The following is a 16,103-nucleotide window of genomic DNA, read 5'->3' as shown; positions in this document are numbered from 1 at the left end:
CACAGAGGTCCTAAGTGTCAGAAATATGGTAGTTAGGGAGTATGCATGTAAAACTATGACTGCAGCAAATGTGCACAGAGTGCATACAGGTAGGTAACACTAAAAAAAAACTATGCCTCACTCTCTGTTCCAGACATATCAATTTCTTCAACCTCTATTGTATCACTTCTGTCCTCTGAGTCACTGTATTTATATATGAGATCATCCTCAGTTCCATCCATGGCATTGCTGGCTCCACATTTCTTGAGGGATTTCACAACCACCTCTTCCTTGACTCCTCTCCATAAGTTTATGACCCATTTGCAGACCTCAGTTCAGCTTCCAAAGAACGTTCGCAAACCGAAACATTCACTTCCGGGTTTGCGGCATTCGGGAGCCAAAACGTACGAGTGCCAAGGCGTTCACCTTCCAAGGTACGACTGTACTTCTAAGATCATTGGAGAGACATTGCTTTTCTCAAAGCTGAGTAACTTTGACTTGACACACACAAACAGAAGATGCATCGTTCATACATTTCAGCATCTGAAAGAATAAATCTTTAAATGCTCTCCCTTATTAATGGCCCAATTCAAGATGCTAGTGCTTATCTTTAAAAAGCTAATACGGTAGCAAAGGGCAAATATTATTAGTAGCATTAGAAAAATCTTTGCCTGAAAACTAGATAAAGTTGGTGTCGGGTGTACCTCCCTAGGGAGAGCATCCGACAAGAATGGCCAACATGTCTTCTAAGGAGGTCCTTGTTAATCTGGCCCTGCTGGGCTCAAGGAAGCACTGGAATCAGTTGCAATCTTAAATCTGTGGTCCTTGTCTGTAATTCAGTGTTGTCCAAAAAATCGAGGTGCAAATCTGAAAGCAGACATTGCACCTACAGTTTCAAAAAGCAAATCTGATTGCTTTGGTAATGAAATATTGCTTTGGTAATGTAATAATGATTTAGGAACATTAAAAAGAATACTATGGAGAGAAAAAATCTAAAATTATGTCACTGGCATATTCACCTCCATATAGAGCTACAAATGTTCCAGTTTTATGGTTTTAAATTTTTCCACTTCATTGCATAGGATTCTGGGATATATTCTAGTGTCCCCAGACCAGTGACATGGTCAGTGGCCAGCCCTGTTATTACTGATAAGTGTGTGTGCCTTTGCACACATTTTTTGAACATGTATATTACACGTGTACTGACAAAATGGCTAATTTGGGCGAATTAGCAATACTTATCTAGGGATCTTTAGTGGAGAAAATTGGATGCTACAGACATGATGGCATTAACTGGGATTGGCTTGTTTACTTTGGTGGATTTAGCGGTAATCAGTAAAACCCAATAAAAGCAATAACCGCTCTTGCTGTTGCAATTGCAATGTTTGTTTACAAATGAATAATGGTGTTTAGGGGTAAGATCATGCCACGGTAAAATTATTTAGAAGCAATGACGACTGTTTTTGTGGCTCAAAATACTGTATGGAGCATATAATTTATTACTACTGCAGAAACAAAAGGAGAAGGAATAGAAGTGGAGCATTTCTGAACATGGAGTTAAGAGACTCAGCTTTGCTATGGCAAGAGCAGGGGAACCAGGGTGAGGAAATGTTACATACAATAGTTCTTTCCGTCCCATGAGAGCCAGAGTTGGCTGAGATAACGGAGATACAAAAGTTAGAGAGAAACTATAGAGTCCAGTCCATATATTGGCCTACCTTTACGTAAAAGGAATAGGAAGAACAATTTGGATCATGGTTTCACAATGGTTTGCTGTAGCAGCAGGGTGGGAGCCACAGCTAGGCTTGGATGCTTCAGCAGGAGTTTAAGTATTTAAAATAGTTTTTCCACCTGTTGGAACAGTGGCAGAATCCTAGCTTTCACTGGGGAGGCCAGTTACCCAACTCCAAATTGATTCACCACCACCATTGCGAACCCACCAAACCTTGCTTCTGAAACATAAAAAAATCTCTTTTAGGAACTGTGACGGTTCCCAAAGTAAAATAACATGGCATCCAGGGAATCAGTTAGATAATTGCAACCTGCTTGTGCCTGACGTATGCTGAAATCAAAGCAGGCTACTAGCACAGCCTTTTTCCCTTGTACCACAACGGCACATTCATTGCTCAGAGCAAAGCCAAATTGCACAGATTCTCGAAGCATGTACAGAGTTCCAGCTGAACTCATTGACACTATTTCCCCTTTGACAGCAATATGTGAGTGAGTGTGCACTAGAACACACTCAAAACCTCTCCATAGCTATGTAATAAAGGGACAGATCAGCTGTGGTGAGCAAGCTATATTCACAAAGCTCAGCTTGCCATTAAATAAACTTTTAAGGATATACTTTCAAAGAACCCTAAGGTTTCCTAGAAAACAATCTGAAAACCACCAGGACTCTAATAGATATCGAATTTATGGTCTATAATTCAGGAAATGGTGCTGGACCTTCCACTTTGGACTGAGCACATTGTCTATGCCAAAATTCTGGTTTTAAATACAGTACTCTCTTCACATACTGTATTACAAAAGAAGGCATAGAATGGCAATGCAGTACATTACACAGTCCATAACTCTTATAAAATGGATTGCTCCCCGTAGTTTTCTAAAGCCTGTAGTCATGCTACTCACTGAATTTCATTGCTGCAAGTCTAATATAGAAAAATTTGGTGGGAAAGCTATTAATAATCAAGTTTGTATATTAATAGTGGTCCACTGGGATTTGGCTGCTGTGTTGAAAGTTGCCTGGTGCTTAGGGAACCCAAGTCCCTAGAATACCTAAAGAAGCCTTGAAGTAGGGTGGGATATAATTTTCAGTGTTTTTTGCTGTCCTAAAAGCCACTCGTGTAAGGGGTATATTCTTGCTTACTTACTTTATCAATCATCAAACTGTTCTGAAATGGTAAAAGGAGCATCTACAGCATAGTTGTGCACATTTAACAACAATATGAACCTGGCTGTGTTTGATGGGTCTCAGACTGGCTGCTTAAGATGAAGTTCCACTTCTGATAGCTTTCCTTAGTGCTAGTTAGCACAACTTTTTGTTTTGCTTCAATATAGATTGAGTGTTTTGTTTTGGGCATATTGTGGCTGATGATGATGTATTAAACAGCCATCTCAAGGCACTTCACACATAAGATGATTAAAAAGTAGTTAAATACAAAAGCATCGGATACATTTAAAACAAGACAAAAGCCCTAATAAAGTAGACACTTGCGGTAAAGACCCATTTTACCCAGCTGGGAAAGCCTGTCAGAAAGTGCAATGGGTGCCCGTCATATCTTGACAGGAATGCTGTTCCACAAAACAGGAGCAGTGTAGTGGGAATTGGTGAGCACTCACATGAATAAGTTTGCCACACATTCTCACTGAATAGGTAAAGGTAAAGGGACCCCTGACCATTAGGTCCAGTCACGGACAACTCTGGGGTAGTGGCACTCATCTCGCTCTATAGGCTGAGGGAGCTGGCGTTTGTCCGCAGACAGCTTCCGGATCATGTGGCCAGCATGACTAAGCCGCTTCTGCTGAACCAGAGCAGCGCACGGAAACACCGTTTACCGCCAGAGTGGTACCTATTTATCTACTTGCACTCTGATGTGCTTTCAAACTGCTAGGTTGGCAGGAGCTGGGACCGAGCAATGGAAGCTCACCCCATTGCGGGGATTCAAACCGCCGACCTTCTGATCGGCAAGCCCTAGGCTCAGTGGTTTAGACCACAGTGCCACCCGCGTCCCTACAGACACTGAATAGACCACCATAATAAATATGTCTAGCAACCTATTCACTCCAGCAGACACAGAATAAATCCAAAATGTATAACCAAAACCAGATCCCTTCTCTCCCTGCCCAGGGAGAAAGGCTTATAATGTTCATTTGATTTCTGTCTTCACTAATACGTTTTCCATGATCCAATAAGGAAGAAAATTGCAATTCTCTAACTGTAAGACTTCTGCAGCAAGAAGCATGGCTGCAGCAGGAACTAAAATTGTTCCCAGACCTCCAGTTTATCTAGTGTGTTCCTGAGTACAGCCTTTAGCTTTTTAAGAATGCTCAAATGTGGTTCATGTTCCTGTGCGTTTGCTATAGTGCTTTTAAGGATGTGATTTATTTCTAACCCTGATATGCCCCATTAACCTGTATGAGTAGAAATATTTTCTGCTTGAGTGTGAATCTCTGTATTCAGATATTTCGATTATATTATTATTTATCAATAAAAATCATCAGATTGCATCACAAAGAAGAAACTTGTATTACCTTAAAACACATTGTTCTGAGGTGAAACAAATTATGGAGATGAGTTTTGAAAAAAATTGCTGTCCACTTCCTTCGCTTTGGCTAGAACTAAAGCTTATTGCGAACAAGTGGCTGCGTCTCTGATCCTCTACCTCCTCCTCCTCCTTCCGCTGTGACTTCCACTACTACAAAATATGTAATGTAACCTCACCATACAGTACTACATGCTTCCTGAATTTCACTCCAGTCCACTGGCTGCTCCTTGTTGTGGAGGCGGAGAAGCACACAGTGAAATCACTTTACCTTTTTTGTATGACCAAAGGAGAGAGGAAGAAGAGGCGTGGGCTGCTCTTTTGGGGAACAGTCGTACTTTGAAATGGGGGGGACGACAAATTTGCTTCAGTTCATATTTAGGAACAAAGCGATCTAATCTGCACTATTTCTGAAACAATCCGCAAATCAAAACACAGACCCCTCTGGATTTTTTTTCCAGTGTGGTTCTCCAGGTATGTACAAAAATGTATACGCTAGGGCAAATACATGCCTAAAATGCATGTATTTATTGATGAAAATCGTATAGGAAGAGCTTTTCAAAAATATGTATACTAGGCAAAATTGCATGCAGAAATGTGTACATCACGAGAACTTGGGAAGAAGGGCTTGCTGGATCGGGGCAGTTATCCTTCTAGTCCGTCAACCTGTTCTCACAGTGGGTAACCAGATGCCTGTGGGAAGTGTGCAAGCTGGGCTGGAGGGCAACAGCACTCTGTCCACCTGTGGCTGCCAGGAGCTGGTGTTCAGAGCCATGCTGCTTCCAGCAGTGGAGGCAGAGCATAGCCATTGTGGCTGGCGATTAGCACTTAAATGCTGGCGACGGCTTTCTAAAAATAAATCGCAAACTGATGGGGAATATCAGAACTGAACGTAAGCTTCGGAAAATGAAATATGAGAGAAACCTCAATTAATTCTCTGTTATCCATATGACATTCTTCTCCAAATCATTGCCTTCCCACACTCTCTCCTCCTCCCTCAGTCTGGATTTTCTCTCAGTCGCCTCCTTCTCAGTGCATCCCTCGTATGAGAGAATCCAGACTGCGGGAGGGGGAAGTGTGAGGAGGCAGCTATTTGGAGAACATCATATGGAGAATTAATGGAGGCGCAGGAAGCTTGCTGTCCACATTAAACAACACTATGGATGAGCCCGTAGCAAAATTTATGTTTGCAGTGTTGCAAGTTTTCCACTTGACAAGCCTTTCTCTTCCGAAGATTATCAACTGACAGTTTTGCAGCTGCAAATAAAGTTGTGACACGCTGGACTAAAATGGAACTTGCTGCTGCTGCCCTTATGCTAAACACATTTATGTAGAAATAAGCATCATTTTGTTGTAAAAAAAATTGATAATATATTTTAAAAGTTAAGTAATATAATGAGTCTCTATAACCATGTATGTGCCTAGCTGGCTGTCCCCCTAAGTATGAAATGTTGCTGTTTTTAAAAAAGGAAGGAAAGGAAGGAAGGAAGGAAGGAAGGAAGGAAGGAAGGATACTTCAGCAACCAGTGTCAGCCCCATTAGCTCCTGGCTTGCTCATACTGGCCCAGGTGCTGACACTGTTCCTATTTGCTGCTGTCCCCATCTTCTTCCATTCTCTTGGTGTTTGTGGTAGGGATTTGGGGTTTTGGATTTCAACCATGAGGTCTAGCCTTAGCTGCATCACTGGGCAAAGTATCTTTGTTGTTGATGCAACTGGGCTGATGACTGTTATGCTCAATTCAGCCATGCATGGACGACTAGTTAGAGAAGAATGTGACTGGAGATGCTCACTTGGATAGAATGCCCATTTGAATGCACATCACATTGAAAGTGACATGGTGGAGGAGGAAGATAGCTGCATATCGGTACCCATCTAGAAACCCAGTGCAGTGTAGTTGTTTCCTGTTTGCAGCGCACGACTTTCAGTGACCCGTTCAGGTGCTCTCTGACTAGTTATACATAACGTACATAGACTTGAACTAGACTGAGGCAAAGGTCTGGAAAATACTGCAGGACATGAAATCAGCAAGGCAAGGCAAAGAATGGTTGCTTGGGCAAAGAGAATATGTTCCCTTCTCATCTACTGCCTCACTGAGAATGAAGGCAATGGGAAGACTTTGCCCCTTTGTGATATTGCCACAAAGCCCAATCTGATTGGTTATATGGCACTGTGAGGTCATCACGCTCACTACATGATGTCTGATTGGCTTGGATCATGCTCTGAATTAGAGAGCATCCCTAAAAATGGCCATGAAAATGTGAATGTGGGCAGTGGGGGGGGGGAGAGAGATTGCAAAAAGCTACTACTGTATGGTGTATGAGGCTTCATTCCCCTCAGAAGTCCACTTCTCAAGACAGAATATCAAACCTCATGAAAATTTAGCACAGCACTATTTTAAACTGTTAAATTAGTCAGTGAAATGTCAACCAATTCTAAAATGTCAGATTCACCTGAACTTGGAGAGAGAAATTATATTTCTGAAATCCAAACTTAAATTGCCGCAGCCTTCCCTATAAAAATGTAGCAAGTTGAATAGGAGTGAAACTGTGAGAACACAAGTCCTCTAATAAATGCAAGATGTTTTATTTGAATTATAAAAAGGACGCCATAGACCCGCTGTGTTTGTTCTATTAAGATTTAGTGTTCTAAAATACAGGACATGCAGCGTTTTCTATGTAGCTGTGATGTCCTGGAACAACAGAAAATACTTTAGAAGAATGCAAAATCCATTAGAAGCAGGAACATTTGGCAACCTGTAGTCTGGGTGTAATCTAGCTAGCTGTTACTCTGTCTTGATTGGAGCTATCACTCACTTGTAGTTCAGCTACCTCCCTGAAGACCTAAAAGGTAGCTTTAAAACATAGTTTCTCCTTATTCCAGTATTCTAGATAGGCAGCAATAGTAAGATACCAAGCTTAAACTGGAAAACTGCCTTACACTAGATTAGGCTATTCATCCATTTATGTATGGCAGTGGTCCTCTCTAGGAAGCCAGGCAGAGAACTTTCCCATCACATGTTCCCATGACCTCTAGTGGAGAAACTAGAGGATGAAACTGGGGCATTCAGCATATGCTGGGTCCCCAAGTTATGGTAGGGTTGCCATACGTCCAGCATTTCCCGGACATATCCAGAATACTGCAGTCGGAAGCAGCGTCTGGATAGAAATCGCTAAAATGTCTGGGAAAGAGTTTTATTTTGGCTATGCACTTAATTGATTTGGCTATATAGCAACCCTAAGCTATGATTCCTTTGCAATTACAGTCAAACCTTGCCTGTTGAACGTAATCCGTTCTGGAAGCCCGTTTGGCTTCCAAAATGTTTGACAACCAAGGTTGCAGGCGCTTCCTGCACTCAAACGGAAGCTGCGTCGGATGTTCAGCTTCTGAAAAACATTAAAAAACCAGAACATTTACTTCCGTGTTTTCAGCTTTCAAGAGCTGAAACGTTCCAAAACAGAGGTGTTCGAGAGCCGAGGTTTGACTGTAACAGATCTGCATTATAGCTGCCAAGTATTCAATGTAGGCATCCTTGCAAGAGGGTAACAGTCATAATTATGTTTGTTGCCATTATTATTATTATTATTATTATTATTATTATTATTATTATTATTATTTTAAAAAACCACATCAGGTGATGCCCATTTTAGCTTTGGATAGGAGGACTGTTCAACATCAACCCTGCTGTGTGTGAATCGCAAACGGCCACAGTGCTTGGAGGCAGGCAGTTAGGTTGTGTATCTATAGCAGTGACCAGAGGAGGAATGACTGCTGGGAGGAGCACAGATAGAAGAAATTCCATGGTGCATCTGCAGCAGCACAACTGGATACCTTCATCTGCCCCGGCTGCAATAAAACATGTCTCTTCTGTATCAGTTTCTATAGCTACAGCAAGCGCTGCATCCTTCCAACAGTTGCACTTCACCTCCACAGGCGCAGTCCTCCATTGTCTCCTGAGATAGTGGATGCCAACAAAGTGGAAATGCTCATCCTCTAAGAAATAGGTGGGAAATCTTCAGCCTTCCAGATGTTGTTGGACTCCAACTCCCATCAATTCCAGTCAGCATGGCCAATGGGAATTGTAGTACAGCAACATCTAGAGGGCAAGAGGTTCCTCACTCCTACTCTACTGATCTTCCAAAAAAGTTGAAGAGACTTGTGAACTAACAATATATATCGCTGCATTTTCTACAGACAGCTGCTTCTAACTTCTCCATTCAGTTTTGGAAACCTGTATTCTGTTCAGCTATAAGTATCTCAGACATGCTGACCTAGCACTGAAGCTGATTTATAGGAGAATCTGCAAGATAATTGACACTCTTGTCATAGTTTGTTCAGCAGTCTATGAAGACAACATTCTAAACAGCCTCATCTACTGATCTTGAGGGTCCTATTTGTCAAAATTAAGTGGATATGCTGACTTCCCCTGCCTTTGCAATTGGAGGAACTTCTTAATAGCTTCCTGTATAATAGCACAGCTAGGGGATTGCAAATTTGTGCTAATACTCAGGGTAAGATTAGAGAGCTGGGAATTGCGCAGATCTGACAAGCCACAATATTTATGTGCTGTAATTTCAATGTGCCCACAGGATTTAAAGGACGAAGGTTTGAGTTTGGATAGCCCATTCTTAATATACATCTTTGGAGTATGAGATTAGTCAGTAGTGGTGCAATAAACAGAAATAGGCTAGAGTTAGTCATGGAATTAGATCACTGGAAAGCAGCTTTGGAGTTTCTTCATTTCCTTAAACATTACTAAAGCAAGAGATACTACATATTTTTCAGGTGTGTATAAAGAAAGGAGGAGGGAAGGCATCCGTTGTCTCCAATAAGTTTCTGAACACATTTATCAGAAAAACTTGAGGGATACTGAATTTGACTACAACAGCAGGTCATCGCTACATCTTAATATGGAAACCATGAAACTGAAAGTTTGCATTGCTAAGCCCTATTGAATTAAAATTAAAAAGTCTTCACCTAGTCCTGGAAGACCATATTACTGGGAAGGGCATGCCACATGTGGGGTACCACAACTGAGAAGGCCTCTGGCCATCATCTAATTTTGGAATGTGACCGAACTCAGAGGAGCCTCAAATACTGGGTAATCAATGAAATGTCTGCTGAGCAGGTGCAAAGAAAAGTTGGAGCTTGGTTTTGCCTCTCCTGGTAGCTGTCAGTGCATTAGGTCCAAAGACGTCTCTTAATAAGATTTCATTTGTGACTTTTTTTCAGTAGATACAGTGTGTATGGAATAAACCCAGTCACATGGGTGGGGTATTAATAATAATAATAATAATAATAATAATAATAATAATTCCATTAACATGTGCTGTGTATGTGCCTGACTCTCTGCACCAATGAGAAAGAGAAGAATCCTTTTTGGGTTTTCTTCAGTACAAACTGGAAAATTTGTGGATTCTTTGTAACTAAGTATCATGCCCCAATCTAGGGCATTTGACATATTAAGCAGCGACTTTCTGTTTCTTTACATTTCTTATCCTTTTCTCCCCAAATTTATCTCTAGAAGATCATGGTTTTATATGCTGGTTAGTAAACCAAAATTAAGCCACATTTTCCCAGTTCAGATGTAATAGGAAATGATGAATTCATTAAAAAAAACACAAGATAAAAGCAGCAAAGCTGGCACACAAGGGGAAGATTAAGGAGAAATCCCATGATTATTCTTGGCTTTGTCATGGCCTGTTGGTTTTCTTTGCAGTAGATGGTTGCAATGGAACCTCTTTCTTACCTGGCTACAGGGAAAGACTGAGCAGTGGCAGCTACATGAAATCTGGGTATCCTGCTCTGATTTGTTAGTGTTCAAAGTAAGCACACAACAATTTAACCGCGACAAGCATGTGAATTACCCTGAGCAGTCTCTGTGATGAGCATACCTTGTTTTGATACTCCCCACCCCCCAAAAGCTTTGAACTTAAAGATGATAGAGATATATGCCTTGAATAATCACAACAAATTTTGTAGTCCTTCACATTCATTAGCTTCAAAGGAATACAAAATCACAGGAGTCTGTTTTATTTGCAGCATACACTTCAAAATTCAAATTGATTTACAAGTAAAAAAAAAAAGTAGCAGCAAGAAAAAGGAAAAATAGTTAAAACTTGTAAGCGTTTCATGCAGAGAGCTGGAAGTGAAAATATGATACAGAGTAATCTGTGATCTCTCATTCTCAACTTTCCAATCATGAAAGAGTGTCATGATTTTCAACAGATACATATGCACTTTTATTTACAGCTAAGTCTTACTGAGTTCAAAGACTATCTACAGGTAAATATGCAAGGGATTGGTTTCCCCCAACTTGATTGCTGTGATCTTTGAAATATGTGGTATTTCATATTCCTCTCACAAAGGTGCAATGGCCAGGGTGCCCTGTGTGGAGAGACTGGTTGTTAAGCCACTCTGAGAACTGTAGCTCTGGGAGGAGAATAGGGGTCTCCTAACAACTCTCAACACCCTTAACAAACTACCACTCTCGGGATTCTTTGGGAGAAGCCATGACTGTTTGAAGTGGTATGAGAGTGTTTTAAATGCATGATCGAAACAAAATAGAAAATTCTTTCCAGTAGCACCTTAGAGACCAACTGAGTTTGTTCTTGGTATGAGCTTTCGTGTGCATGCACACTTCTTCAGATACCACACGAAAGCTCATACCAAGAACAAACTCAGTTGGTCTCTAAGGTGCTACTGGAAAGAATTTTCTATTTTGTTTCGACTATGTCAGACCAACACGGCTACCCACCTGTAACTTAAATGCATGATGTGAATGTGGCTGCAGAGGACTCCAAGGCCACTCCAATTCTGTGATTCTAGACATACACGTGCTTTAATAGAAATAGCAGGGGGGGGGTTGGGGGGGTACCTACACCTTTAGATAGGATTCTTTAGATGATTAACTATCCCGGTCCTGGATTTGTGTAATGGAAGTGTATAAAAAGTAAATCATATAATGGAGTTGCTTTCTAGTCGGCAAGGCAATTGTTCAACTCAGAAATTGTCTGTTGCACTTTGATAGTCATAGAGTTGTGCCTAGTTATGTGAAAGTCTGAGAATGTGCATGGATACGAGGAAGAAGCAAACATTCCTGAGGCCAGGTGTGGATCTTCCAAGATCCCATCCCAAGGCATTGCTGTGTGAGCATGGGAATTTATTTATTTTTTTGCTAATTGCTTCTGTGGGCAGAGTGCAGTCTGTGATAATTAATTTTCCCTAAATATGGTAACAAGCTTCTGTGGGGCTTCACTTCATGGCGAACCAAGCCTCATGAGATAGCTTGTGGTTTAATTATATAAAAAAACAAAAAACATGCGACTCCCTTGGCCTGTGAATAATAATAATGATGATAATAAAACTTTTCTCTTTGCTTGTTTCTGTTGTTTAACGCTGTCCATTGTTGGCATAATTGAATGGTTGATTCACTAAGTGAAAACAGCAGCACAATTTTTAATGAAGGGTGGTGTTGTCGTCAACAGTATAGAGGCTTGTGCTTCTCTGTTGAGCAGGGGCATTTCTAGCCCCTTGGCTGCCCAGGGCGGGAAGCCAAGAGGCACCCCTGGGGGCGGGACATTGCGGCGTGCGCGTGCGTCATGATGCACGCACACGCCGCAACGCCCCACCCCCGGGGGGTGCCGGGCAGCGGCTTCGGGAGTCTCTGCGGGCTGCAAAGACTCCCGAAGCCGCCACCCGGCGGCAGCACCCCTTCGTGCCGCGGCTGCTCATGCACCCTCCTCGCTGGCCACCCCTGCGGCTCCACCCTGGCAGTGCCAAAAATAGCTAATAATAATAATAATAATAAGCCCAGGGGGGTGGGGCCACCGCCTGAAATGTCACCCCCAGCAGGGCGCTGCCTGGGGCAGCCCGCCCCCCTTGCTATGCCCCTGCTGTTGAGGTTTCCAGTGTTTCAGGTGTTAATGAATCTTAAGTAAATAGTCAAGCTGTGCTATGGAACTCCATATCTAAGTCAGAAATCATATCCAAACTTACTTAGGTGCAAGTCTTGTTGAATTCAAAAGGGGTTATTTCTTTGTATAAATATGCATAGTTTTGGGCTTCCTGAGGAGGTTGTTTTCTCCTTTGTCCCACGGCTAAATTTTGTAGATTTCATTAATCGAGTTGCAGAGGTTTCAAAATAACACCTCTCAGAGAGAGAAAATGCCTACCCTGCCATGAGAAAAATGTGGTAGTTTTCTGCATCAACTTCAAGACCCTGATCTGGCTTTTCCAATAACAGTTCAGCTCAGTCCAAATCGCTTCAGATGCTGCTCAATTCAGCTTAAGGTTCCATGCCAAGTCCGTTTCAGGAAAAAACAAAGTTTCATTTAACCCCATTAATGATTTCAGAATTTTTAAAAATGGGTATTGCTTTTTCCCCTTTAGGGGAAAAGTGAATGAAAATTTCAGGCATAGTGGATAAAGCCTGCCAAATTACAATCAAGTAAGTCTTGAGGTATTTGAACTTGGCTCCTTAACAGTTTGATTTTATATATATAAGAGAATGAATATATATATGTGTGTATATATATATATATATATATATATATATATATATATATATGAAAATGTCTAACATTGTATAGATAGATATGACATATCCAGCAGAATTCAACCTATCAGTGATCTATGGTGCTTCGCCGGGGCTTGCAATGGTATGTTTTCTGCTTGCAATAACAAAAACCAGCGAGGTTGGCAAAGATCCGGCAGGCAACATAGTGAGATGCAATGAGGTACCTTGATTTCATGTTTCACAAATTGTTCCAGGCTCACAATCAAATTGTGAAAGTGGTATTGTCCATGTTGCCTGGGTACAATATCTACTTTTATATGAACCCAGAAGAGTGGCCACTTAAGCACTGCAAAAAAAGAAAGAGAAAGAACCCCCCCCCCCAGGAAATATATTACCAAAAAAGGGGGGAACTAGAACACAAATTTGCTTTAGCTAATTTACATGTCTAAGTGCAAATTTAGAAATAATTTTATAAATGAGATAGAAATAGAATACATCTCATCATAGTGTGGAAGACTGACCAGGTGCTCGCCAGTAAAGGCCAACTTTCAGGCTCCTGCTCTCCATTCTTTTTTCTTTAAAACCGGGCTTGATCTGGCCAGCCCATCAAATAGAGGGTGTTCCTCTGCAAAGTAAGGCATATATTGCCACACTGTTTAAAGTAAAACAGGGAATAAGTCTGTGTGTCTTCAGTGACATTCTTTCTCTGCAAAAAGAAAAGAAAGAAGGAAAAGCTGTGATAGTCACATTGTCATTTGACATCTTAAACACTGCAGAGTGCTATACAAACTGTGAGGTGCGTACCACTGAACAAAAGGTAACAAAAGGAGTTTCTTAAACCAAAGGAATATGAAACAGCAACATGGGATCTGTGAACATCTTTTAGGTGTTAAGCCTTGCGGCAAGCAACCCTGAAGCACTATCTCCCCAGACCCACACTTCAAATCCTTTCTGTCAGTGAAAGATGTCTGCCCTTCTCCCCACATCACTGCAGAAAATATATTTGCTGGAGAGGGAACCAGATTTCAGGAACGCACATTGAAGAGGGAGCCCTTCGAACTCCTCTCCTGATTAGGTCTAGAGGCCATCTTTGCTTCCAGAAAGGTTTAGGGAGATGGAGACTGGCAGGTGAAAATTTGCCCTGTCCTCCTTACCTTCTGTGTAGCTTCTCTTCTGCACTCCTTCCTCCCACTTAGGGCCCCTGGGAATCCTAAGACACAAATCACCTGAGACACAAAGTGGCAGACAGGATGTCACACCGATGCTTTGATTTGTAATATGAAGTTGAAAGAGGGCGTGAGCCGTTGCCGTCAATTTAGAAAGGGCACAAATGCAGGTTGTGTTTCCTTCATGTTCTTTTATGTCTGTGTTCTTGTAGCCACTGGGGTGCTGAAGTAGCTGAAATGAGAAAAAGGCAACAGCCACAAAATGAAGAAACATCTGCTGTGTCTCAAGCACCTGGAAACCAAAGGCCCAACAACACATGTTGCTTCTGTTGGTGTTGTTGTTGCAGCTGCTCATGGTATGTCACGCAGTCTATTTGATACCATAGCTAGTGCAGGTAAATGTCAACAGGTAAATGTCAACAGCTAGATACCATAGCTAGCACAGGTAAAAGCCAGTTGTCAGGCTTAACGTAAAGCTGGGGGGGGGGGGCTTTTCTGTGCAATCAGGTTGTTGCACGACAAATGCTCGTTTGATTCTCATTGGTTGCACACAGACTTTATGTCTTCTCTCAACGTTGTGCTCATGTTGCACATTTTAAAAAAGAAAGTAATTGAACAATATTTTGCATTGAGGAAAATGTGATTCCTAAGCCTCTGTGCATGCATGCATGCATGCGCGCGCAGAGCTCCCTCCTGATAATGCAACCAGAGCTAAGCAAGAAGAGCGTTTGTGTGCATTTGCTTTCTGCATATAATTTGACCCTCTCTAAAGTTGTTCTAGGAGAACTGGCTTTCCCCCTAACCAACTTTAAAAGATGGGCATTTGAAAAGACTTTCCAAATTTTATATATGTGAAAACTCCCAACTATAGAAATAATAAAAAAATAACGTAGCAAATATGTGCAAAAAGGTAGTTTTCTGATTATTTGGGGAAGCAGGGCATGGGGAAGAGAAAATGAATGGTGGTCTGTGCATGTTGAATTAATGGCAAACATGAACAAAACTGTCTTGTTTATTTCTGCCTGATAATTTGATGAATAACCTACAGAATGTATTTATAGTCAGGATGCATTCAAATTCCACTGAGATCCTTCAACTGGCAAAGAGCCGTCATCTTAATGGGGATCAGGCCAGGAAATAGTTGCTGCTCAGCTCTTCCTAAAAGAATCATCAGCTCAGGAAATATGAGACTGAAATTTAGTGTTTATTTTCCTGTTTTTAAAATAACCTCAGATAGCCATGTGATCTTTCTAGGCTGGGATAGCCTGCCTAGGATGCCTGTCACAAAAGTGTATATATAAAACTTTTAATATAGCAATATTTATATGCTTGTGAACATCTCAGTGGCATCAACAGGGCTGCGGTTACAATACAGCTGTTTACTTGCTTAGATGCTCTGGATTTCCCACGTGTACACATCTGTCTAGAAATGCCAGTAGCTAAAATTTCATTGCAGGGATGGGGACCCTCAGCCCCATGAGCCAAATGTCATCCTCTGAGTCTTGGGAATCTCCCCAGACCACACACCCTCACAAACCACACCCCTCACCAGCCCTGTCATAACATTGATTACTTGCTTGGATGGAGGATAGAGAAGAATGTGTCAACGTGAAGAAACTGGGCTACCGTACAAAGACAAAGTTTGCATTTCTTGCTTTGACCTGGCACTGGCATAATTGGCCCCAAGAAAGCTACCAGAAGCTACCCGGGCTAATAAAAAGGTCCCCCACCTTGCTGTAATGTGATGAAGAAACAGACCCCAAGATGGAGCAATGGTGCCATTAGGGCAGAACCTTGAGACAGAAAGACAGAAGTGTATGAAGTGTGAATCGGGTCAGTCTGCTTAAAAATGCAGACCGAACAAAACCCCCAAGCATCCCTGTCTACAACTGTGTGATTTTATAAGCTTGAAAGAAACCATTATGTACAGAGAAGATTTCCTGCCCCATTATTGTGCCATTTCTCGCCACACCAGTGGAGAAACCCTAGGGGAAGATGGTTTCCAAATATTTCTGGCCAATGGCACCTATGCCATTCACCTTTGCAACAGCTGTCCATATCACTGTTCACGTGTGTGAATCGTGCCTTGGATGTATGGGGAAGAAGGGTTTGGATTTGATATCCCGCTTTTCACTACCCGAAGGAGTCTCAAAGCGGCTAACATTCTCCTTTCCCTT

The 16,103-nt window shown here is 41.7% G+C and overlaps 1 protein-coding gene across 1 annotated transcript in view; it reads left to right on the top strand.

Annotated features, from left to right (window-relative positions):
- The window catches only part of RGS17 (regulator of G protein signaling 17), a 60,042-nt gene that overhangs the window by 20,503 nt on the left and 23,436 nt on the right, over window positions 1-16,103 (top strand). The window contains 1 exon segment of the mRNA XM_033144027.1: window positions 14,139-14,282. Within this exon segment, the coding sequence (XP_032999918.1) occupies window positions 14,164-14,282 (119 nt within the window). The 5' untranslated portion in view covers window positions 14,139-14,163.

The sequence above is a fragment of the Lacerta agilis genome, chromosome 3, assembly GCF_009819535.1.
Source record: "Lacerta agilis isolate rLacAgi1 chromosome 3, rLacAgi1.pri, whole genome shotgun sequence".
Lineage (NCBI taxonomy): Eukaryota > Metazoa > Chordata > Lepidosauria > Squamata > Lacertidae > Lacerta > Lacerta agilis.
The sequence above is the reverse complement of the archived record's forward strand: the minus strand, read 5'-3'. Positions and strand labels throughout refer to the sequence as shown.